The sequence below is a fragment of the Mobula birostris genome, chromosome 26 (assembly GCF_030028105.1).
Source record: "Mobula birostris isolate sMobBir1 chromosome 26, sMobBir1.hap1, whole genome shotgun sequence".
In the NCBI taxonomy this organism is placed as follows: domain Eukaryota; kingdom Metazoa; phylum Chordata; class Chondrichthyes; order Myliobatiformes; family Myliobatidae; genus Mobula; species Mobula birostris.
This window is the reverse complement of record NC_092395.1, coordinates 4,619,597-4,645,191: the sequence shown is the minus strand read 5'-3', so window position 1 is coordinate 4,645,191 and position 25,595 is coordinate 4,619,597. Positions and strand designations below refer to the sequence as shown.

The 25,595-nt window shown below is 43.1% G+C and overlaps 1 protein-coding gene across 1 annotated transcript; it reads left to right on the top strand.

The window, feature by feature from the left end:
* smim24 (small integral membrane protein 24) lies at nt 1-25,159 on the top strand. The gene is made up of 6 exons (XM_072244380.1): nt 1-73; nt 9,012-9,123; nt 11,991-12,032; nt 21,154-21,201; nt 23,764-23,817; nt 24,465-25,159. The coding sequence occupies exons 1-6, from the start codon at nt 10-12 to the stop codon at nt 24,526-24,528; spliced, it is 384 nt and encodes a 127-aa protein (XP_072100481.1). The 5' UTR covers nt 1-9; the 3' UTR covers nt 24,529-25,159.
* Nucleotides 25,160-25,595: the final 436 nt, after the last annotated feature.

The window sequence follows — 25,595 nt, the reverse complement described above, 5'->3', positions numbered from 1 at the left end:
CGAGAGAAGATGGCTTTTGCCAGCCGAATCCTTATTGTTCTGCTTTTAACCAGTGCAGTCAGTGCGCAGAGTGGTAAGTGGTCTTTTCTTATCATTCTGTATACTCTAGAACTTGAATTGTAACTATTTACGAGGAGAAAGTGTTCAATGAAAAGGTATTTAATAAAAAGTCTCAAAAATCATTTCAACTTTGCCAATTTACTTTTAAGAGTCAAGATTGTTTACTGTCATTCTTCAGTAGATGAGTGTAAAGGAGAACAAAATAATTGTTACTCTGGATCTAATGCAGCACAAAAGAAACCACAAATGCTCACATTGCATTTGCCTTCCTCACCACAGACTCAACCTACAAATTAACCTTTAGGGAATCCTGCACAAAGACTCCCAAGTCCCTTTGTGCTTCGGTTTTTGTATTTTCTCCCATTTAGAAAATAGTCAACCATTTTATTTCTCTTACCAAAGTGCATGACCATACACTTCCAGATACCGTATTCTATCTGCCATTTCTTTGCCCATTCTCCTAATCTGTCTAAGTCCTTCTGTAGCCTCTCTACTTTGTCAAAACTACCTGCCCCTCCACCTATCATCATATTGTCTGCAAACTTTGCAACAAAGCCATCAATTTGACTAATTGGTTTATAGTTTCCTTTCTTCTGCCTCTCTTCCTTCTTGAAGAGTGGAGTGACATTTGCAATTTTCCAGTCTTCCAGAACCATTCCAGAATCTAGTGATTCTTGGAGTGTCATTACTAATGCCTCCATGATCTCTTCAGCCGCGTCTTTCAGAACCCTGGGGTGTTCACCATCTGGTCCAGGTGACTTATCTACCTTCAGACCTTTCAGTTTCCCAAGAACCTTCTCTCTAGTTATAATAACTTCACACACTTCATGACCCCTGACACCTGGAACTTCCACCATACTGCTAGTGTCTTCCACAGTGAAGACTGACGCAAAACACTTATTCAGTTCATCCACCATTTCGTTGTCCCCCATTACTACCTCTCCAGCATAATTTTCCTATGGTCCGTTATCCACTCTCACCTCTCTTTTACACTTCATGTATCTGAAGAAACTTTTAGTATCTTCTTTAATATCATTGGCTAGCTTATTTTTGTATTCCATCTTTACCTTCATAGTGACATCTTTTGTTGTCTTCTGTTGGTTTTTAAAAGCTTCCCAATCCTCTAATTTTTGCTCTATAATATGCCCTCTCTTGCATTTATGTTGACTTTGACTTCTCTTGTTACCCACAGTTGTGTAATATTTCCTTTTGAATACTTCTTCCTCTTGGCATGTACAGTATACATCCTGTGTGTTCTAATTGCATCCAGAAATTCCAGTCTTTGCTGCTCTGCCGTCATCCCTGCCAGTGTTCTTTTCCAATCAATTCTGGCCAGCTCCTCTCTCATGCCTCTGTAATTCCCTTTATTCCACTGTATTACTGATACATCTGACTTCTCTTCAAATTTCAGGGTGAATTTGATCATATTATAAGACCGTAAGATATAGGAGCAGAATTAGGCCATTCAGCCCATCGAGTCCTCTCTGCCATTCCATCATGGTTGATCCCAGATCCAACATTATGATCACTTTCCCCTAAGGGTTCTTTTACCTTAAACTCTCTAATCAATTCTGGTTCATTGCAAAACACCCAATCCAGAATAGCTGATCCACTAGTGGGCTCAACCATAAGCTGCTCTAAAAAGCCATTTCATAGGCACTCTACAAATTCCCACTCTTGAAATCCAGCATCCAGAACCAGTGGATGTGGTATATTTGGATTTTCAAAAGGCTTTTGACAAGGTCCCACACAGGAGATTAGTGTGCAAACTTAAAGCACACGGTATTGGGGATAAGGTATTGATGTGGATAGAGAATTGGTTGGCAGACAGGAAGCAAAGAGTGGGAATAAATGGGACCTTTTCAGAATGGCAGGCAGTGACTAGTGGGGTACCGCAAGGCTTAGTGCTGGGACCCCAGTTGTCTACAATATATATTAATGACTTGGATGAGGGAATTAAATGCAGCATCTCCAAGTTTGCGGATGACACGAAGCTGGGTGGCAGTGTTAGCTGTGAGGAGGATGCTAAGAGGATGCAGGGTGACTTGGATAGGTTAGGTGAGTGGGCAAATTCATGGCAGATGCAATTTAATGTGGATAAATGTGAAGTTATCCACTTTGGTGGCAAAAACAGGAAAACAGATTATTATCTGAATGGTGGCTGATTAGGAAAAGGGAAGGTGCAACGAGACCTGGGTGTCATTATACACCAGTCATTGAAAGTGGGCATGCAGGTACAGCAGGCGGTGAAAAAGGCGAATGGTATGCTGGCATTTATAGCGAGAGGATTCGAGTACAGGAGCAGGGAGGTACTACTGCAGTTGTACAAGGCCTTGGTGAGACCACACCTAGAGTATTGTGTGCAGTTTTGTTCCCCTAATCTGAGGAAAGACATCCTTGCCATAGAGGGAGTACAAAGAAGGTTCACCAGATTGATTCCTGGGATGGCAGGACTTTCATATGAAGAAAGACTGGATGAACTGGGCTTGTACTCATTGGAATTTAGAAGATTGAGGGGGGGATCTGATTGAAACGTATAAGATCCTAAAGGGATTGGACAGGCTAGATGCAGGAAGATTGTTCCTGATGTTAGGGAAGTCTAGAACGAGGGGTCACAGTTTGAGGATAAAGGGGAAGCCTTTTAGGACCGAGATTAGGAAAAACTTCTTCACACAGAGAGTGGTGAATCTGTGGAATTCTCTGCCACAGGAAACAGTTGAGGCCAGTTCATTGGCTATATTTAAGAGGGAGTTAGATATGCCCCTTGTGGCTAAAGGGATCAGGGGATATGGAGGGAAGGCTGGTACAGGGTTCTGAGTTGGATGATCAGCCATGATCATACTGAATGGTGGTGCAGGCTCGAAGGGCTGAATGGCCTACTCCTGCGCCTATTTTCTATGTTTCTATGTTTCTATCTTCCTGCATGCTGTAGTATCCCATGACTATTGTAACATTGTCCTTTTGGCATGCTTTTTAAATCTCCTCTTTTAATTTGTAGACCACATCCTTACCACTGTTTAGGGGTCTATATACAACTCCCATCAGGGTCTTTTTACCCTTGTAGTTCCTAAGCTCAATGCACAATGATTCAACACCTTTCGACCCTTTGTCATCTCTTTCTAATGATTTAATTTACTTTTTTTTTACCAACAAAGCAATGCCATCTCCTCTGCCTTTTTGCTTGTCCTTTCAATACAATGTGTATCCTTGGACATTAAGCTCCCAGCTATAATCTTCTTTCAGCCATGATTCAGTGATGCCTACAACATCATACCTCCCAATCTGCAACTGTGCTGCAAGTTCATCTACTTTATTCCATATACTGTGCTCATTCAGATATAGCACCTTCAATTCTGGATTAAGCCTTTTCAATTTTGTCCGCTTGTTACATTGCAACTCATCCTGTTGACTGCAGTTTTGTCCTGTCAACAGCCTCTCCTCACTACACATTGCCTCTGTTTGTAAATCAGCTACCTTATCTTCAGCACTATCATCTACCTTTCCTACGATACCTGTTGCATTGAAATATAGGTGGCTCAGGACACCGGTCACACCATGCTCCACCTTTTATAGTCATAGTCATAATCATACTTTATTGATCCCGGGGGAAACTGGTTTTTGTTACACTTGCATCATAAATAATAAATAGTAATAAAACCATAAATAGTTAAATAGTAATATGTAAATTATGCCAGTAAATTATGAAGTAAGTCCAGGACCAGTCTATTGGCTCAGGGTGTCTGACCCTCCACGGGAGGAGTTGTAAAGTTTGATGGCCACAGGCAGGAATGACTTCCTATGACGCTCAGTGTTGCATCTCAGTGGAATGAGTCTCTGGCTGAATGTACTCCTGTGCCCACCCAGTACATTATGTAGTGGATGGGAGACATTGACCAAGATGGCATGCAACTTAGACAGCATCCTCTTTTCAGACACCACCGTCAGAGAGTCCAGTTCCATCCCCACAACATCACTGGCCTTACGAATGAGTTTGTTGATTCTGTTGGTGTCTGCTACCCTCAGCCTGCTGCCCCAGCACACAACAGCAAACATGATAGCACTGGCCACCACAGACTCATAGAACATCCTCAGCATCGTCTGGCAGATGTTAAAGGACCTCAGTCTCCTCAGGAAATAGAGACGGCTCTGACCCTTCTTGTAGACAGCCTCAGTGTTCTTTGACCAGTCCAGTTTATTGTCAATTCGTATCCCCAGGTATTTGTAATCCTCCACCAAGTCCACCCTGACCCCCTGGGTGGAAACAGGGGTCACCGGTACCTTAGCTCTCCTCAGGTCTACCACCAGCTCCTTAGTCTTTTCACATTAAGCTGCAGATAATTCTGCTCACACCATGTGACAAAGTGCCCTGTACTCAGCCTCATCTCCCTTGCTGATGCATCCAACTATGGCAGAGTCATCAGAAAACTTCTGAAGATGACAAGACTCTGTGGAGTACTTGAAGTCCGAGGTGTAAATGGTGAAGAGAAAGTTTTGATTCCTAGCTTTGTTTAAGGTCTGACCAACATCTACCTCCACAACTTCTCCACTATCTGTCCTGGCACTCTGGTTCCCATCCCTCTGCAACTCTAGTTTAAACCTCACCATGCAGCATTAACAAACCATTCTGCTAGGATATTAGTCCCCCTCCAGTTCAGGTGCAAACTGTCCCTTCTGTACAAGTCCCATCTTCACTAGCAGAAAGCCTAATGATCCAAAAATCTTATGCCCTCCCTCCTACACCAACTCCTTAGCCATGTATTAAAATGTATAATCTTCCAAGTTCTGGCCTCACTAGCATGTGGCACGGACAGCAATCCTGAGATCATAACCCTGGAGATCCTGCCCTTTAACTTAGCACCTAACTCCCTGAACTCCCTATGCAGAACCTCATCACTTGCCCTACCCATGTCATTGGTACCTACATGGGCCACCACCTCCAGCTCTTCATCTTCCCACTTCAGACTTGATTTAAGATAACCCAGGCCCTGGCATCCGGGAGGCAACATACCATCCGGGAATCTTGTTCTCACCCACAGAACCTCCTGTTTGTACCCGTAAATAACAAATCCCCTATAACATGTCCTTTCCCCTAAGTAACAAATCCTCCTTCACCACAGCATGCTTCTTCTACCCCCTTCCCTTCTGAGTCACAGAGGTAGACTCAGTGCCAGAGACCCGACCACTGTGACTTTCCTCTATAGGTCATCCCCCCAACAGTATCCAAAGTGATACACCTGTTGTTGAGGGGGATGGCCACAATGGTACTCTGCTCTGGCTCCATAACCCTTCTCCCTTTTCTGACTGTCACCCAGCTTCCCATGTCCTGCACTTTGGGCGTAACTACCTTTCTATATGTCCTATTGATCACCCCCTCAGCCTCCCGAATGATCCAGAATTCATCCAGTTCCACCTCCAGGAGTCAATCATCGTGGACAGACATACCACAGCAGAAAAGAATGCTTCTGCAATGCTTGTGGGCAAAACTTATTTAATTTGCATATTTTTGATGATTTGTTGCAAAGGTTTTGCTTTATTGTGAGTGAAAGTCTCAGGTTACTGCTTGTAGCTTTGTGATTTATTTACCATCGGTGGTCATGGAGACGGTTGTAAATGGACCCGTGTCACTAAGCATGTGTCTGATGCCCGGAAGATGTCACTTGCACTGGCAACTAATCAAAGCAACTGATCATACCTGAATGAGTTCTTGATCAGGAAGAACTTCTGGAAGTGATTTGATGTGCACAATGCTTTAAAAATATTATTCAACTTGGAGGAGGCACATAGTGTAATGCTATTGCAGCGTCAATGACCACGGTTCAGATCCCACTGCTGCCTGTAAGGAATTTGAATGTTCTTCCCATGATCATTTGTGTTTGCTCCGGGTGCTCCAGGTTACTCCCACAGTTCAAAGAAGGTTAATTAGTCACATGGATGTAATTGCACAGTATGGACTTGCTGGGCCGGAATGACCTGTTGCCGTGTTGTATCTCTAAATAGGGTTCAAAGTTTAAAGCCAATTTATTCTCAAAGTGTATATTTGTACCCACATACTACCCTGAGCTTCATTTTCTCACAGGCATTCACAGTAGAACAAAGAAATGGAATAGAATCAATGAAATACAAAGACTGTCAATCAACCAATGTCCAAAAGAAGACAAATTGCGCAAATATAAAAACAAAGAAACAAACAAACAAACAAATAAATAAATAATACTGAGAACATGAGTTCTCATTCATCTGAATTCCAGTGAGTACAGTCCCAGGCGACTCAATATCTCCTCATAGTCGAACCCTTGATCTCTGGAATCTACCTGGTGAACCTCCTCTGCACCACCTCCAAAGCCAGTATATCGTTCCTCAAGTATGGAGACCAGAACTGCACACAGTACTCCAGATGCGACCTCACCAGTACCCTGTACAGTTGCAGCATATCCTCCCTGCTCTAAAATTCAATCCCTCTCACAATGAAAGCCAACATTCCATTTGCCTTTTCGATAGCCTGCTGCATCTGCAAACAAACCTTTTTGATTCATGCACAAGCATTCTCCACAGCAACATGCTGCAATTTTTTACCATTTAAATAATAATCTGCTCTTTTATTTTTCCTTCCAAAGTGGATGACCTCACATTTACCAACATTGTACTCCACCTGCCAGACCTTCGTCCACTCATTATCTCTTTGCAGACTCTCCGTATCTTCTGCACAATTTGCTTTTCCACTTAATTTAGTATCATCAGCAAACTTAGATACACTACACTCGGTCCCCTTTTCCAGATCGTTAATGTATATTGTGAACAGTTGCAGGCCCACCACCAAGCCCTATGGCACACCGCTCACCACTGATTGTCAACCAGATTAACACCCATGTATCCCAGCTCTCTGCTTTTTATTAGTTAACCAATCATCTATCCATGCTAACACATCACCCCAAACTCTATGCATCCTTATCTTATGGGTAAGTCTTTTATACGGTACCTTACCGAACGCCTTCTGAACATCCAAGTAAATAACGTCCATCTGTTCCTCTCTATCCGCTGTTCTCGTTGTATCCTCAAAGAACTCTATTAAGTTTGTCAAACAGGACCTGCCTTTGCTGAATCCATGCTGTGAATGTCTGATGGATCCAGTTCTTTCCAGATGCCTCGTTATTTCTTCTTTAATGATAGCTTCAAGCATTTTCCCAACTATAGATGTTAAACTAACTGGCCTATAGTTACCTGCCTTTTGCATACATCTTTTTTGAACAGTGGCATGACATTCACTGTCTTCCAATCCACCAGGACCTGCCCAGAGCCCAGAGAATTTTGGTAAATTATCACCAAGCCTTTACTATAACTTCTATTTCTTTCAGTACCGTGGGATACATTCCATCAGGACCAGGGGACTTATCTATCTTCAGGCACACATGTTTGGTCAGCACCACCTCTTCAGTGATAGCTTTTGTATCGAGGTCTTCATCTCCTATTGCATCCATAACATCTCTTTTGGGCATGTTAGATGTGTCCTCCACCCTGAAGACAAAATAGTAATTCAAAGCCTTGGCCACTTCCTCATTACCCAATATCTATTCCCCCTTCTTGTCCTCCAAGGGACCTACTTTCACTTTCACCACCCTTTTCCACTTTATATAATTATAAAAGCTTTTACTATCTGTTTTTATACTTTGTGCTAGCTTATTTTCATAATCTAGCTTCCCTTTCTTTATTGCTCACTTAGTGGTACTTAGCTGCTTTTTAAAGTTTTCCCAATCTTCCAGTTTCCCACTACTCTGGGCAACTTTGTATGCGTAGGATTTTAGTTTGATGCCTCCTTTTATTTCCTTAGTTATCCAAGGCTGGCCCTCCCCACCCTTACTGTCTTTGCTGTTAACTGGAATATACTTGTGTTGAGCACCGTGAAAGATCTGTTTGAAAGTCTTGCACTGTTCCTCAACTGTCCCACCATATAACCTGTGTTCCCAGTCTACACTAGCCAAATCCTCCCTCATCCCATCGTAATCTCTATTGTTCAGGCATAAATCATGCCGAATAAAACAAAACAATCAAATAAAAATAACAATAATATAAAATAAAGAAAGGGAGGCCTTTGTCGGCAGGGATCGACCATGGATGTTTCATCCCAGCTGTCTATGTGATACACAAGCCAGGGCAGTACGATATGGAGAGCTAGCTGTTGCCCATGCAGCAGGCTCTCCCTCTCCGTGCAGTTGATAAATGCAAAGGTACGCAGAGACCGATACAGTTTGAGACCAGCAGCATTACAGGAACATAAATAAAAGCATCCGTTAGTCTTGCGAGACCATGGATCTGTGCCTGGAAAGTCTTCACTCTCCAGGGCGCAGGCCTGGGCAAGGTTGTATGGAAGACCAACAGTTGCCCATGCGGCAAGTCTCCCCTCTCCACGACACTAATGTTGTCCAAGGGAAGGGCATTAGGACCCATACAGCTTGGCACCAGTGTTGTCGCAGAGCAATGTGTGATTAAGTGCCTTGCTCAAGGACACAACACATTCCCTCGGCTGGGGCTCGAACTCACGACCTTCAGGTCGCTAGTCCAATGCCTTAACCACTTGGCCACGTGCCCACACTACAGGAACAACCAGTCAGCATATAGGATGGCCTTAGGGACTCCAGCTCTGGATTTTTCCTTTGAGGTTTAATCCTGAAGCCTTCCCCATGGGTGGCTGTAACTGCAAGGCAGTGGTTGTTTGAGTTTGGAGTTTTCCTTCTCCTAGATGAGTTGCCAACCACAGCTGATGAACCCCATCTGCCTGAAGAAATAAAATACAACAACGAAATAACTCATAAGTTCTTCATGCACAAGACCACTTCAACATCTACTCAGTTAAAAGGCTGAAATGGAACATTTGTTTGCGGAGATGCTTTTTGTTAAATACAATGAGAATCTTAAACTATCTTTTAATTTAATTTAATTTTTTGAATGAGCAACAGGAGGAAGTAGTGTCGTGGCCTGGCAACCTTGGATGACGGGATTCTCTGCTGTTACTGTGTTCCTCTTCGTCGTCTTTGCTGCATTGATCATTAAGAGAGCCTTTTGTGCAAAGTAAGTAAACATGCTTAATGTCAAAGACCTGTATTAAGATAAATATTGATTTTCCAAGGTCAAAGAATCAGCTAGGCATTCAAAAGACAGGTGGTTAAAAAGGGGGAGGGGCAGAGATAGTTGAACTGATGCTGCTAATAAGCTCTTCCTTAGACCATGTAACAGAGATGGCCATCAATAACTTAGCGTGTAATCTGTGACTCTCTGAAGTGTGTTTGAAAAATGGCCCTGGTTAAGAGAAAAAAGAAGGTGCATAGCAGGTAGGAACAAATGAGGTACTAATGGAGTGTAAGAAATGTAAGAGGACACCTAAGAAAGAAATCAGCATGGCGAAAAGAAGGCATGAGGTTGCTCTAGCAGACAAGGTAAAGGAGAATCCTAAGGATTCTACAGTATATTAAGAGCAAAAAGATTGTAAGGGACAAAATAGGTCCTCTGGAAGATTAGAATGGTAATCCATGTGGGAGATCTTAAATAAATTTTTTGCATGGGTATTTTTTGGATCTGGGAACACAGGTCCATAATTTGTTGTAATGTCATCGCAAGTAGATAGAGTTGTAAAGAAAGGTTTTGCATGTCGGCCTTCATAAGAACATAAGAAATAGGAGCAGGAGTAGGCCATTTGGTCCATTGAGCCTGCTCCACCATTCAATAAGATCATGGTTGATCTGGCCATGGACTCATCTCCACCTACCCGCCTTTTCCCCATAACCCTTAATTTCCCTACTATGTAAAATCTATCCAACCTTGTCTTAAATATATTTACTGAGGTAGCCTCCACTGCTTTACTGGGCAGAGAATTCCTCTGATTCACCACTCTTTGGAAAAAGCAGTTCCTCCTCATCTCCGTCTTAAATCTACTCCCCTGGATCTTGAGGCTATATCCCCTAGTTCTAGTCTCACTTATGAGTGACTCTGTCCCTGCCTCTATCTTATCTATCCCTTTCATAATTTTATGTTGCTATAAATCACTAAGATTAAAAGAGTGCAGAGAAGATTTACTAGGATGTTGCTGGGTCTTCAGGAGTTGAGTTACTGGGAAAGATTGAACAGGTTAGGACTTTATTCCTTAGCACGTAGAAAAATGAGGGGGGATTTGATAGAGGTTTACAAAATTATGAAGGGTATAGACAGAGTAAATGTGAGTAGGCTCTTTCCACTTAGATTAGGAGAGATAAGTACGAGACAACATGGCTTTAGGGTGAAAGGGGAAAGGTTTAGAGGGAACATTAGGGGGAACTTCTTCACTCAGAGAGTGGTGGGAGTGTGGAACGAGCTGCCATCTGACATGGTAAATGTGGGCTCAGTCTTAAGTTTTATGAATAAATTAGATAGATACATGGATGGGAGAGGTCTGGAGGGTTATGGACTGGGTGCAGGTCAATGGGACTAGCGGAATAAAGTTTTGGCACAGACAAGAAGGGCCGAATAGCCTGTTTTCTGTGCTGTAGTGTTCTATGGTTCTATAAAATCTCTCTATATTCTGAATTCCAGTGTGTATAGTTCCAGGTGACTCAACCTCTCCTCAGAGTCTAACCCCTCATCTCTGGAATCATTCTGGTGAACCTCCTCTACACCACTTTCAAAGCCAATTTTTTCTTCCTCATGTAAGGAGACCAGAACTGCACACAGTACTCCAGATGCAGCCTCACCAGTACCCTGTATAGTTGCAGCATAACTTCCCTGCTCTTAAATTCAATCCCCCTAGCAAAGAAAGCCAACATTCATAAATAAATGTATTGAGCGCAGGAGATGGGATGTCATGTTGAAGATGTAAATGACATTGGTGAGGCCTAATTGGAGTATTTTGTACAGTTTTGGTCATCTACCTACAGGAAAGATGTAAATAAGGTTGAAAAAGTACAGAGAAAATTTACAAGGATGATGCCCGGTCTGGAGGACCTGAGTTATGAGGAAATATTGAATCGATTAGCACTTTATTCCTTAGAATGTAGAAGATTAAGGGGAGATTTGATAGAGGTATACAAAATCATGTGGGGTATAGATGGGGTAAATGCAGGCTTATCCCACTGAGGCTGGGTGGGACCACAACCAGAGGTCATGAGTTAATGGTGAAAAGTGAAAAGTTTAAGGGAAACATGAAGGGAAACTTCTTCATTTAGAGGGAGGTGAGAGTGTGGAACAAGCTGTCAGTGCAAGTGGTGCAGGTGAGCTCGATTTGAACACTTAAGAGACGTTTGGTTAGTACAGGATAGAAGGGGTATGGAGGTCCATGGTCCTGGTGCAGGTCAATGGGAGTAGACAGTTTAAATAGTTTCAGCATGGACTAGATGGGCCAACGGACCTGCTTCTGTGCTCTACTTCTCTATGACTTTATGACTCTAAAGGGACCTTGGACCCAGCGACTGGGGTTCAACTCACACCGCTCTCTGTACGAAGTTTGTATATTCACCCATGGGCTTCCTCAGGGGTCTTCGATTACCTCCCACATTCCACACACCTATGATTGGGATGATTAGGTTGTGGGCATGCTATGGTGGCGCTGAATGTATGGGTCACTTGCAGGCTGCTCCAAACACATCCTCAGACTGTGTTGGCTGTTGACACAAGTGATTCATTTCACTATATATTTTGAATTATCAACATACACGTTACAAATAAAGCTAATCTTAATCTTTACATTCCTTCTAAGTCGGGGTTCCCAGCCTGGAGTCCAAAGACCCATCAGTCAATGGTATTGATCTATGGCATAAAAAAGGTTGGGAACCCCTGTTCTAAATGATATTGACCTTCTGAGAGAGTGTCATCAATGTGAAATTTGATTTATTCTGAGATTCCTCGAGTCACTTAATACCTGCAGAGGGACTGGTCTATGTTATTTACATTGTTGTATTTTACTCTAACAGGGAAAATGAAGAGCATGGCACTAACCCAGACAAAGGAAAAAGGTACAGATCTCTATACTTTTTTGTTATACTCAGTGATATTGAGATTGTTTCTGAAAATTCAGCACCCCTCCCTTATCTACAGTGGAAATAGGAGGAATGTGAAAACCTGTTTATTCGATTAGTGGGGCATTGATATGAGAATCCAAGCTTTTTTATATCCGACTTGTCACCTTGTCAGAGAACTTTTAAAAACAAAGCTTGATACCAGACTTCAAGCAGCGAATTGTTTATTTTAGCACGACATTATGGAGAGTCCACATGTATGGAACTATGAGTTACCGGTAAATCAGCTTGTGTTTATATTTAGTAACAGACAAGTGTGAGTGACTTTAACAGAAAAACAAGTTAGTTCATTGTGCTTTTTCACATCTGTCCACACTTATCTTATTTTGCAGCTGTATTATCACTCTAAAGAGGGGTTTTGGCCTTCACAATAATCTTAGTTATGCAAGCTTGCAAGCTAATTGGAAAAACACAGGATATCCACAAGGTCACAATGCTTAGCACCACACTGCTCTTTTCACCCTATATTCAAAATTTTCTTCCACACGCCTGTAAAGGAAAGTAACAGATTGCTTTCTTTTTGGAGACAGTCCACATCAGTAGAAGGACTTACTAAGGAAGTCCCAGGGCAATAATTGATTAGGAAATATTTTTAGGACAGAAAATCACTTTTCTTTTATTGTTTTGAACTTTATCTGTATGCTGATTTGGAACTTCAATATCCTTTGGCAACAAGGAACAACATGGTAGAGTAGAGGTTAGCGCAGTGATATTACAGCTTGGAGCATTCTGCTGTTCGGTGCTGTCTGTAAGGAGTTTGTATGTTCTCCTGTAATTGCGTAGGTTTTCTCCGGCTGGTCCGGTTTCATCCCACAGTCGAAATACATACTGGATAATAGGTTAAAGTCAAAGTTAAGGTAAAGTCTATTATCAGAGTACATACACATCACCACCTACAACCCTGAGATTATTTTTCTCTGGGCATACTTAGCAAACCTATAGAACAGTAACTGTAAACAGGGTCAATGGACAACAAATTGTGCAAATGGTGATATCAATAAATAGCAATAAATAACAAATGTGAAATAACAAGATAAAGAGTTCTTACAGTGAGCCCATTGGTTGTGGGAATGAGTGTAGTTATCCACTTTTGTTCAAGAGCCTGATGGTTGAGGGGTAGTAACTGCCCTTGAACCTGGTGGTGTGAGTCCTGCGGCTCTTGTTCCTTTTACCTGATGGCAGAAGCAAGAAAAGAGCATGGCCTGGGTGGTGAGGATCTTTGACAATGGATGCTGCTTTTTTACAGCAATGTTCCATGTAGATGTGCTCAATGTTTGGGAGGGTTTTACCCATGAAGTGCCAGGCTGAATCCACTAACTTTTATCGGATTTTCTGCTTAGAGGCATTGGTGTTCCCATACCAGGCAGTAATGCAGCCAGACAGCACACTTTCCACCACACGCCTATAGAAGTTTGCCAAAGTTATTGATGACACGTCGAATCTCTGCAGACTCCTGAGGAAATAGAGGTGATGCTTTCTTCACAATATGATGGGTCCAGGACAGATCCTCTGAGATAGTGACATCCAGGAATTTAAAGTTGCTGACCCTCTCCACCTCTGATCCTCCAGCGATGACTGGCTTATGGACCTCTGGTTTCCCTCTCCTGAAGGATGTGTGGCTCTATTTCTTATAGTGCAATGACTCCCTTAGCATTACTTATTGACAGATAACTTACTCTTACACATTGTTCTGCCATCCTCTCACTCTGAATATACCAGTTAACCTCACCGCCGTGTGAGTGCTTTCATTTTAAATGGTATGTAGTTGTATGGACACAATGAACTGGTGACGAGTACGAGCTTTACTGTCAGCAAGTATCACCAACTGCACTGACAGTTAGGAGATGACAGAATTTGGAGGAAGGGAGAGAGACAGTGAGAGGAAAGAGTAAGTCAGTACGGAGGAGGTTGTCACAAAGGGATGTGTGAGTAACAGTGCACAGTACACAGTGAGAGACACACAATTAGCCAAGCTAAAGTGAAATTAATGTGATAATCACCTTAGTTGGGAAAGTTGGCAAATTTGATAGTGCTAATGAGGACTGGGAACTGTATATTGAGAGGGTTGAATTGTATTGTATTGCTAATGATGTGGACGAGGAAAATAAATTTTCCATGCTTCTTAGCTTAATGAGTGCTAAAACGTAGTCTCTTATGCAACTTAGGAACTTCTGAAAAGCCAGCAAATAAGACGTTTGACAAAATTGTTGCAATTTTACAAAATCACTTGAGCCCTAAACTGCTAGTAATAGCTGAGAGATTTAGATTTCACAAAAGGAACCAGTCAAAGGATGAAAGTATTTCTGAATGCATTGCAGAACTGTGAAAACTTTCCTAATACTGTGACTTTAGAGGTGGATTTTCTGATGCATTAAGGGACAAGCTTGTATGTGGCATGCATTGTCAAAGCACTCAAAAGAGGTTACTGTCAGAAATAGACCTAACCTCAGAACGGGCATTGACCATTCCAATATTGTTGGAGACAGCAGAAAAGGATGTGCCAGAACTACAGAAAAAGAGTTTAGAATGTGGAATGCACAATATGGCCTTGAATGGTGAAAAAGCCAAAAATATTATTGATGTGACAAATCCTACCATGATGCAAATGACTGCTGGTTCAAAGAAAAAGTTTGTAGAAAGTGCCACAGATGAGGTCACATAGAGAGAGTGTGTAAGTCAGACAAAAACACAACCAAAGAGAATAACCACACAGATTGAAATGCTTCAAATGCAAAACTAAGCAAATATGGAAAATAAAGTGACTGAAAGTGAAACTGAATCAGATAACACAGAGTCTGATAAAGGTGAGCTGTCATGCCTAGAACTGCATAGCGTTACTGAAGCAGATCACAAAATCATCTGGATCACAACAGATGTGTCTAGTGTAAAACTGAAAATGAAGCTGGACACAGGGTCAGCTTTGCTTATAATTTCAAAGGCTGACTACAACAGACTGTTTCCTAAACTAGAAAAGACCCCAGTGATGCTAAAGATCTACACAGGTGAAAAAGTGTCCCCCAAAGATAAACTGAAAGTAAAGGTGATGTATAGAGGCCAAACACAGCAGTTAGAGATTTATGTGTTGAAAAGTGGAGGGTCAGCACATTTCGGATGTGAATGGTTGAGAAAAATCCAACTAGACTGGCACTCAATCAAAGCTCTCAGTGTGGCATCAACAGATATCTCCACCCCAAACAGTAGCACTAACCAGAGACTGGCACAGCTGCTTAATGCTAATGAGAAGGTGTTTGAGAAGGGGATTGGTAAACTTGAAGGCATGACGGCCAGAATTGAAATCGATGAAGCAACAACACCAAGATTCCATAAACTGCATCCAATGCCTTATGCACTACATCCTAAAGTGGATGCTGAACTTCAGTGCTTGAAGGTGTCTGGCATTCTTTCCAAGGTTGCGTGGAATGATTGGGTCATGTCCATTGTCCCAGTGATCAAGAAAGGAAAAACTGGAGCTATTCGCACATGAGGCGACTTCAAAGTGAGCATCAACTCGATGCTGCATACTGTGCAGTATCCCCTGCCACGAATAGAAGACACTTTTGCACCTTCAGCATGTAGGGAGAGGTTTTCAAAGATTGACTTGTCACAAGCCTATCTGCAAATTGAGAATGGGGAGTCAAGCAGGAAGTTCCTCACAATCAACACTCACAAGGGACTGTTCCAGTATAACTATCTTGTCTTTGGCTTCACATCAGCTCCAGCAATTTGGCAAAGAGAAATGGACCAAGTACTCCAAGATATCCCAAGAACACAATGTTACCTTGATGACATCGTTGTGACTGGCATGAATGATAAAGAACGCCTCCAGAACCTTGGTAAAGTACTTTCCAGGCTGAGTGAGTACGGTCTGAGTGCAAAGAGAGACAAATGTGAGTTTTACAAGAATGAAATCTCATATTGTGGACATGTCATTGACAAGCAGGGCTCACATAATCACAAGCAAAGTTTGAAGCTGTGCTGTAGGCACCCAAAATGGAAAATGTGTCACAACTCAGGTCATACTTGAGCCTTGTAAACTACTACCACCGGTCTCTCCCAAACATTGCTACAGTGCTGCACCCATTGAACACACCGTTACAGACAGGATCAAAGTGAGAATGGTCAGAAAAATGTGAAAGAGCATTCTAGGAAACAAAGAGATGAGTAACATCTGATGAATTTCTCACTGATTATGACCCGCCACGCCCATCAGACTGGTATGCGATGTGTCCTCTTATGGCCTTGAAGCCGTTTTGCCACACATTATAAAACATGGATCTGAACACCCGATTGCATTTGCTTTAAGATCACTGATGAACGTAGAATGCAACTACACACAGATTAACCGAGAGGCCCTTAGTCTAGTGTGGGGAATAAAGAAGTTCCACCACTACCTCTACGGACAAAAGTTTACTCTAGTGACAGATCACCAGCTGGTTGTGTCCATTTTCAACCCCAGGAAGGGAATTCCAGTGATGACTGCTACCCGGTTACAACGTGGGACTGTTCCTGGGATCCCACTCTTATGACATAGAGTTCAAGGGTACCAAACAACACAGCAACACTGATGGCTTGTCCTGTCTTCCACTATCGGCAACTGAAGAAGATAAGTCTTCAAACTGTGACCCAGCAGAGGAGTTCCACTCAGCACTGGCGGATCAGTTGCTGGTAATAAAATTCTGACCTACAAAGAGAAACAAGGAATTGCCCCAACATTGTCAAATGTCTATGACATCATCATGCAAAGATGGCCAGCTCATGGTAACCCTATGTTTCCAGTATTCTCAGGGAGCTGAGACCAACTGTCTGTATGTTGAAGAACGCTGATATGTAAATCCCGTGTTGTGGTTCCCCCGAAACTGCACACCAGAGTGTTAGAGAATCTGTACAAAGGTCACCAGGGTACAGTCAAGATGAAAAGTCTTGCCCGGAGCAACGTGTGGTGGCCAGGAATAGGTAGCAGATTGAAGACTTGACTGAAAGCTACTCCGAATGCCAAAAATTTCAAAATGCACCCTCATGGGCACTGTTACACTCGTGGGAGTGGCCGTCATCACCATGGCAAAGAGTACACATTGACTTTTCTGGACCTTTCATGGACTCCATGTTTCTAATTGCTGTGGATGCTCATTTGAAGTGACCTGAGGTCACACCAATGAAGTCAACCACCTCAACAAAGACCGTCTCCGCGCTGAGGACTACCTTCTCCAGAAATGGCTCACCTGAACAAATTGTGAGTGACATCTGACCACATCACACATTAGAAAAATTCCGACTGTTCATGAAGAAAAATGGCTCAGACATTTTAAGTCAGCTCCTCACCACCAAGCAACAGATGGGTTAGCCAAAAGGTTTGTCCATAAAGTCTCCTATTACAATTGAGTCATTGCCCTTATTACATGCCTTTTCGGACTCCCTTTGCAATCTGAACCCCACACCTTGGCAACTATTTGGATGCCTATATATGACTTCCATAATGGTTTTTTTAACCTTGAAATTTCTTAACTCTACCCACAAAGATTCAGCATTCTCTGAACCTATGTCACCTCTTTCTAAAGATGTAATTCCATCTCTTACTAACAGAGCCACACCACCGCCTATGCCTTCCTGCTTGTCCCTTTGATACAGAGTATATGCTTTGATGTTAAGCTCCCAGCTATGGTCTTCTGTCAGCCATGGCTCAATGATGCCCACAACGTCATACCAACCAATCTCTAATTGCGCCACGAGTTCATCCACCATATTCCAAATGCTGTGTGTATATAAGTCATTTAAATACAGCACCTTCAGTCCTGCATTCTTCGCCCCTTTGAATTTTGCCCCTGTGGTACAATTTAACTCCTTGCTCTTGTCTGCACTTGTACCCAATCATTGGCTTGTTCTTCCTTACATTCATGTTACATCCATCATCTTCTTGTAAACCTGCTGGCTCATCCTCAGCTCTATTATCCCCGTTCCCATCTCCCCTGCCATATTAGTTTAAATTACTCCCAACAGCTCTAGCAAACCTGCCTGCAAGGATATTGGTCCCCATCAGATTCAAATGCAACCCATCCCTTTTGTACAGGTCACACCTGCCCCAGAAGAGGTCCCAATTATCCAGAAATCTGAATCCCTGCCCCCGCTCCAATTCTTCACCTACGCATTTATCTGCCACCTCATTCTACTCCTGTCCTCACTGTTGTGTGGCACAGTCAGCAATCCCGAGATTACTACCTTTGAGATCCTGCTTCTCAGCTTCCTTCCTAACTCCTAGTATTATCTTTTCAGGACCTCCTCTCTTTTTCGACCTATATCTTTGGTACCAATATGTACCACAATTCTGGCTGCTCACCCTCCCTTTTCAGGATATTGTGGACACGTCCAGAAACATCTCAGACCCTGGCACCTGGGAGGCAAACTACCATCTGTGTGTTTTTTTTGCATCCACAGAATCGCCTATTTGTCCTCCCTACTATAGAACCTCTATTACTGCTGTCATCCTCTTCATTTTCATGAGCTACATGGCTAGACTCAGTGCCAGATTCACGGCCGCTGTTGCTTCCCCAGGTAGGTCGGACCCACCCCTCCCTCCAACTGTACTCAAAATGGAGTACTTATTGTTGAGGTGGATGTCCACAGGAGTGCTCTCCACTATTTGATGTCCTCCCTTGCCTCTCCTGACAGTCACCCATTTATTTGTTTCCTGTAGCCTTAGGGTGACTACCTCCCTGTAGCTCCTGTCTATCACTGCTTCACTTGCCCTAACAAGCTGAAGATCATTGAGCTGCAGCTCCAGTTCCCTAACATGGTCTCTAAGGAGATGCACCTGGAGCAGATGTGGCCACTGGGGAGGCTGGAAATCTCCTGGAAATCCCACATCTGACACCCTGAACAGAACCCTGGTTCTGAAGACACACCCCTATTCTGTCTAGAGTTAAATAAGAAATAAGGAAAAAACTTACCTAGCCTCATGTTCTCGTCGAAGACCTGTTGAGCCACAGCCTTATTACGCTGATTCAATTCTACTCCAACAAGGACTGCTCCCATCAGGAGGAGGAGGTGCTTGCTGTCTTGAGGCACATTAGGGTGGATAAATCCCCAGGGCTTGACACCACACGCTGCATCCGTGAAGCAAACAGCATTATGAAGGACCCCACGCACCCCTCATACAAACTCTTCTCTCTCCTGCCATCTGGCAAAAGGCACAGAAGTATTCAGGCTCTCACAACCAGACTATGTAACAGTTTCTTCCTCCAAGCCATCAGACTCCTCAATACCCAGAGCCTGGACTGACTACTGTCCTCTACTGTGCCTACTGTCTTGTTTATTATTTATTGTAATGCCTGCATTGTTTTGTGCACTTTACGCAGTCCTGGGTGGGTCTGTAGACTGGTGTAGTTTTTGTATTGTTCTTTTACATAGCTCAGTGTAATTTTTGTATTGTTCATGTAGCACCATGGTCCTGAAAAACGTTGTCTCATTTTTACTGTGTACTGTACCAGCAGTTATGGTTGAAATGACAATAAAAAGCAACTTGACTTGACTTGACTTGATGTGTTCTCTTGGACACTGTGGGTGGCTAGTGTCCGTGCAGAGATATTTAAATCATCCTTAGCAGCAGTTGAGGTACTGGAGGATTGGAGGATAGCCAATGTTTTTCTGTTGTTTAAGAAAGTCTCTAAAAATAAACCAGGAAATTATAAGCTAATGAGCCTGACATCAGTAGTGGGAAAGTTAGGGACCAGATATATGAGTATTTGGATCATCAGCGTGGCTTCGTGCGTGGTAGATCATGTCTACCCAATCTTATAGGGTTTTTCGAGGAAGTTACCAGGGAAGTGGATGAAGGCAAAGCAGTGGATGTTGTCTACATGAACTTTAGCAAGGCACTTGACAAGGTCCCACTTGGGAGGTTGGACATAAAATTCAGTTGTTTGGCATTCAAGATAAGGGAGTAAGTTGGATTAGACATTGGCTTCGCAGAAGGGCCAGAAACTGGTCATGGAGGATGCCTCTCTGACTGGAGGCCTGTGACTTGTGGAGTGCCACAGGGATTGGTGCTGCGTCCATTATTGTTTGTTCTCTGTACCAACAATCTGAATGATAATGTGGTAAAATGAATTGGCAAATTTGTGGATGACACCGAGATTGGGGGGTGTAGTGGACAGTGAGGAAGACTATCAAAGCTTACAGTGGGATCTGGACCAGCTGGAAAAATGGACTGAAAAATGGCAGGTGGAATTAATTCAGACAAGTATGATGCACTTTGGGAGGACCAACCAGAGTAGATCTTACACAGTGAGCATTAAGGCATCGAGGCATGCGATAGAATAACAGAATCTGGGAATATATGCCCATAATTCATTGAAAGTGGTATCACAGGTAAATAGGGTTGTAAAGAAAGCATTTTGTAAATTGACCTTTATAAGTCAATGTATTGAGTACAGGAGATGGGATGTTGATTTGAAGCTTTATTAAGACATTGGTGAGGCCTAATTTGGAGTATTGTGTGCAGTTTTGGTCGCCTACCTACAGGAAAGATGTAAATAAGGTTGAAAGTGTGGGGAGAAAATTTACAAGGATGTTGCCAAGACCGGAAGACCTGAGTTATAGGGAAAGATTGAATAGGTTAGGACTTTATTCCTTGGGCCAGAGAAGATTGAGAGGAGATTTGATAGAGGTATACAAAATTATGAAGGGTATAGATAGGGTAAATGCAAGCAGGCTTTTTCCACTGAGGTTGGATGAGACTTCAACTAGGGGTCATGTGTTAAGGGTGAAAGATGAAATGTTGAAGGGGAACTTGAGGGGAAACACCTTCACCCAGAGTGTGGTGACAGTGTGGAACGAGCTGCCAGCACAAGTGGTATATGCAGAGAAATGGGTACATGGATAGGAGGGGAAGGGAGGGCTGTGGTCTGGGTGCAGGTTGATGGAACGAATTGGCCTGGACGGGTGAAAGCGCCTGTTTCAGTGCTGTAGTGTTCTGTGACCCTGGCGGGATTGCTGATGCAGAGACGTGCTTTACCCCGGTGTCACTGAAGCAACCTGAGAAACTAGGTTCACTCGTATTTTCCAGGAGCGGGGACGTTGAGATGAGCGACGCTGGCATTTACTCCTGTGCGAGGTAAGGCGTTTCTTTGTGCAAGTTTGCTTCATCTTCACCCTCATATGCCGACACCAATTCCTGGATTTATTTGTCTCCATATGTGCGTTAATCTCAGTCTCAAACATGCTCAACAACAGAGTCGTCTGTGCCAGGGACTGGTGAAGGTTCTCTGCACTCTGCATGGAGACATCCTCCTCAGGTCTGGTGTTAGTAACCATTAGATTAGCTTTAATTGTCAAATGTACAAGACTCTGCAAAAGTCTTAGGCACATATACAGGGTGCCTAACACTTTTACACAGTACTGAGTACTGTATTAATCAACATGGATCAGACAGCGAGTTTGTAAATCTGGACAGAGCGAAGGATGTTGGGAATGGCAAGGGTGGAGTGCCATGGGAGGGGTGTGGGATGGGTGGCAGAGAAAGAGTGCTGGGGGTGGGGCATGATGAGGGTGCAGACATACCCAGTCCTGAGACACCAGGCAAGGTCATTTGATTCCAAACAATTGGTTTATTAATCATTACAGAATGTCTCTCTGGTGCTTCCCACTCTCTCCCCTTTTACCCAATCATGATTCCCCTCTCTCTGCCCCCTTCCCACTCTCAGTCCACAATGGAAACCTATATCAAAATTGGGTTTATCATCACTCACATATGTCATGAAATCTGTTTTTTTGTGGCAGCAGTACTGTGTAATTCATAAAATTACTACAGTACTGTGCAAATGTCTTAGGCACCCTAGCTATATGTATGTGCCCAAGACTTTTGCACAGAACTGTACATTTAAACCTCAAAATATAGAGTGACATGGTTCATTCATGTAAACAACCAACAGATTCCGAGGATGTGCTGTGGGCATCCTGCAAGTGTCACCATGCTTCCGATGATAAGAGGCATACCCACAACTTACTAACCTATATGTGCACCCTTATAAGCATCACACAAAATGCTGGAGGAACACAGCAGGCCAGGCAGCATCTATAGACAAGAGTACAGTTGACATTTCGGCCCAAGACCTTTCATCAGGACTGGAGAAAAAATGAGGAGTCAGAGTGAGAAAGTGGCGGGAGGGGAGGAAGAAACACAAGGTGACGGGTGAAACCAGGGGAATGGAGGAGGGAGGGGTGAAGTAAAGAGCTGGGAAGTTGATTGGTGAAAGAGACACAGGGCTGGAGAAGGGGGAATCTGATAGGAGCGGACAGAAGGCCACGGAAGAAAGAAAAGGGGGAGGAGCATCAGAGGGAGGTGATGGACAGGTAAAGAGATGAGGTGAGTGTGGGAAATGGGAATGGGGAATGGTGAGGGGGGACATTACTGGAAGTTTGAAAAAAGGCTACCGAGGCAGAATATAAGGTGTTTCTCCTGCAACCTGAGTGAGGCCTCATCGCGACAGTAGAAGAGGCCATGGACTGACATATCGGAATGGGAGTGGGAAGTGGAATCAAAATGGGTGGCCACTGGGAGATCCTACTTTTTCTGGTGGATGGAGTGTAGGTGCTTGGCGAAACAGTCTCTCAATCTGCGTTGAGTCTCATCGATATACAGGAGGCCACACCGGGAGCACCGGATGACCCCAACAGACTCACAAGTAAAGTGTCGGCTCACTTGGGAGGACCGCCTAGGGCCCTGAATGGTAGTGATGGAGGAGGTGCAGGGGCTTGTTCTTGCAAACAGAACAATAGGTACACCTCCTCCCACACTACTATTGTACTTTGTCACTGCCTGGTACAGAAACCACACCATGGTGGACAGGAGAGCTCTACAAAACTGCCCAACGCATCACCAGCACCAGCCTACCTGCCATCGAGGGCATGTACACAGAAAGGTGCCGGAGAAGGGCCAGTAACATCATGAAGGATCGCACCCAACCTGCTCATGGCCTGCTTGTCCCACCACTCCCATCAGGGAGGAAGCTGCGCAGCATCCACGCCACATACATACATACATATATTGCTTTTTATTATTATTCTGTTCTTTATCCTTAGTGTTTTTTTTGTTCTCCATCTGACAGATCCGGGGTACCAATTATTTTGTTCTCCTTTACACTTGTGCACTGGAAATGACATAAAACAATCTTCAATCCTGAATGTTGAATTCCTTGCAGTTCTACGTGTTAACTCTCAGTGATTTCAGTACCCGGGCTAAGAAAGGATAAACATGCCAGGGTGGGGGGGGGGGTGGGTGAGACCATCAGTGCTCACTGCATGAAGTTCTGAGAAGTGAGGTTGTCCTGTGTGCAGGGTCTGACGAGCAGAGACCAATGCTCCGTGCTGCCTGACCCGCTGCAATCTCCGTGCATCCTGCTATCAGTACCTTGGACCCTGTCTCAATAATTCTGCTTTAAAGAGTGACCTTTTGTGGTTATCTCCATTCTGTAAGTTAATTCCCGATTTTAGCAACTGAATTTGTTTTCCCATCTTCTGAATTACATTTCACTGCATTTTCTTTGCTTTTTCTTCTAACTTGGTTTTGGCCATCTGCAAGGGTGCATCGTCAACACTAAGTTGTGGTTTGTACCTGTATCACTGAAATACCCGCAGAAGGACCAACATATTTTATTTGTGTTGTTGAATTTTACAGGAACACGGAAAAAGATGACTCTAGCCTTGACTCTAACTCGAGCATTGGAGAAAGGTAAGAATCTAGATCTTTATATTTTTCTGTTATATTTAGCTTTGGAACTTCTTGTGCAGTTGTGGAACTTATTGTGAAATTTTAAGACTTATTTATTTATTGAGATAGTGCAGAATAGGCCCTTCCAGTCCTTCCAGCCCCGCTGGCCAGTAATCCGCTGATTTAATCCTGGTCTAATCATGGGGCAATTTACAATGACCAATTAACCTATCAACTGGTACGTCTTTGGACTGTGGGAGGAAACCGGAGGAAAGACACATGGTCACAGGAAGAACGTACAAACTCCTTACACGTAATGGCAGGAATTGAACCTGGGTCACCTGTACCGTAAAGCGTTGTGCGAACTACTACGCTACTGTGCTGCCCCTATAGACTTCTGCTACAGTAAGGGAAACATGAAATACCTGTTTATTCAACTTGTGGGGTATTGATGTTGTGGACCAGTAGGATTTTTAAAAATGATTTTTCCCGTGTAACAGAAAATAACAAATTTGTTTTTTGAAGACAATCCTCAAGTGTATACGTTACATATTAGCAGAAGGACTTACTAAGGAAGCCCATTGCAACAACTGGGTACAAAACACATGATTAGGGGAGAAAAACAAATGTCATTTACTGTTTCTAACTTTATGTGTATCTTGATTTAGAACTTCGGTATCCAGGGGTCACACTAACCCGATAATGACTGAGAACACAACGACTGACTTCTGAGATGCTGTCACTGGAATCTGATGGATGAATTCATTGAATAAGAAAAGATTATTTTCCTCTGAAAATATAAAGGAGCAGTTCAGTGATAGAAGACTTTACCTATCCGTTCCTGTAATAAATTCAAAGATTCAGAAATTCAAAGAACATCTACTATCGAAGTATGGATGCAGTATACAACCCCGAGATTTGTCTTCCCACAGACAGCCACAAAACAAAGAAAGAAAGGCCATGGTACTCTTTCAAAGAAAAACATTAAACTCCCAACGCGGAAAAAAAGAATAAATCACACAAATGGCAATAAAAACCAAATATAAAATCTGTGTAGGTAGCAAGAGACCAGCGAACATTTAAAACAGAACTTACTTAGCGATGAGTGTTATTCTTTTCAGGAGGCGTGGCTGTTTAAAACGCTGCTGATAAATTATAATGGAAATCCAAAATAATTAATAATGAGACCACTTGAATGAGGCTTGTATCACATGGATGGTAACTTGGGATTTGGTGTTGATTTGCATCTATTAAGTATTAATGAAATATGACACAATGATGCATTGATATAAAAGTTAATCTTTCAAAGAGTAAGAATAACTTGTTCCTAATGAATCTAATTTTTCTGCTTTTGATTGTACAATCGTGGCTTGTTGTTTCAGTGTTATTAATATTAAACTCCTTCTTTGTGAAACCGCTTGAATGTCTCATGTTTACCAATTTAGCACCACAGTAGCTTAGTGGTCAGCATGACACTGTTACAGCTCGTGGCGTTCTAGAGTTCAGGGTTCAGTTACTGCGCTATCTGCAAAAAGTTTGTAAGTTCTGCCCGTGACACCTTGGGTTTTCTCCGGTTTCCCCCCACAGTCCAAAGACAAATCAGTTGGTAGGTTGGTAGGTTCATTGGTCATTGTAAACTGCCCTGATTAGATTGTGGCCTTCTATATATTGGTGAGACCTGATGCAGACTGGGAGATCATTTTGCTGAACACCTACGCTCTGTCCAGCAGAGAAAGCAGGATCTCCCAGTGGCCACACATTTTAATTCCACGTCCCATTCCCACTCTGATATGTCTATC

Bases quoted from the DNA above. Each gene is read 5' to 3' on its own strand.
- smim24 (XM_072244380.1), top strand. From the start codon at position 10: ATGGCTTTTGCCAGCCGAATCCTTATTGTTCTGCTTTTAACCAGTGCA. The intron at 74-9,011 runs GTAAGTGGTCTT...AATGAGCAACAG, and splicing joins TGCAGTCAGTGCGCAGAGTG to GAGGAAGTAGTGTCGTGGCC. The intron at 9,124-11,990 runs GTAAGTAAACAT...TTACTCTAACAG, and splicing joins AAGAGAGCCTTTTGTGCAAA to GGAAAATGAAGAGCATGGCA.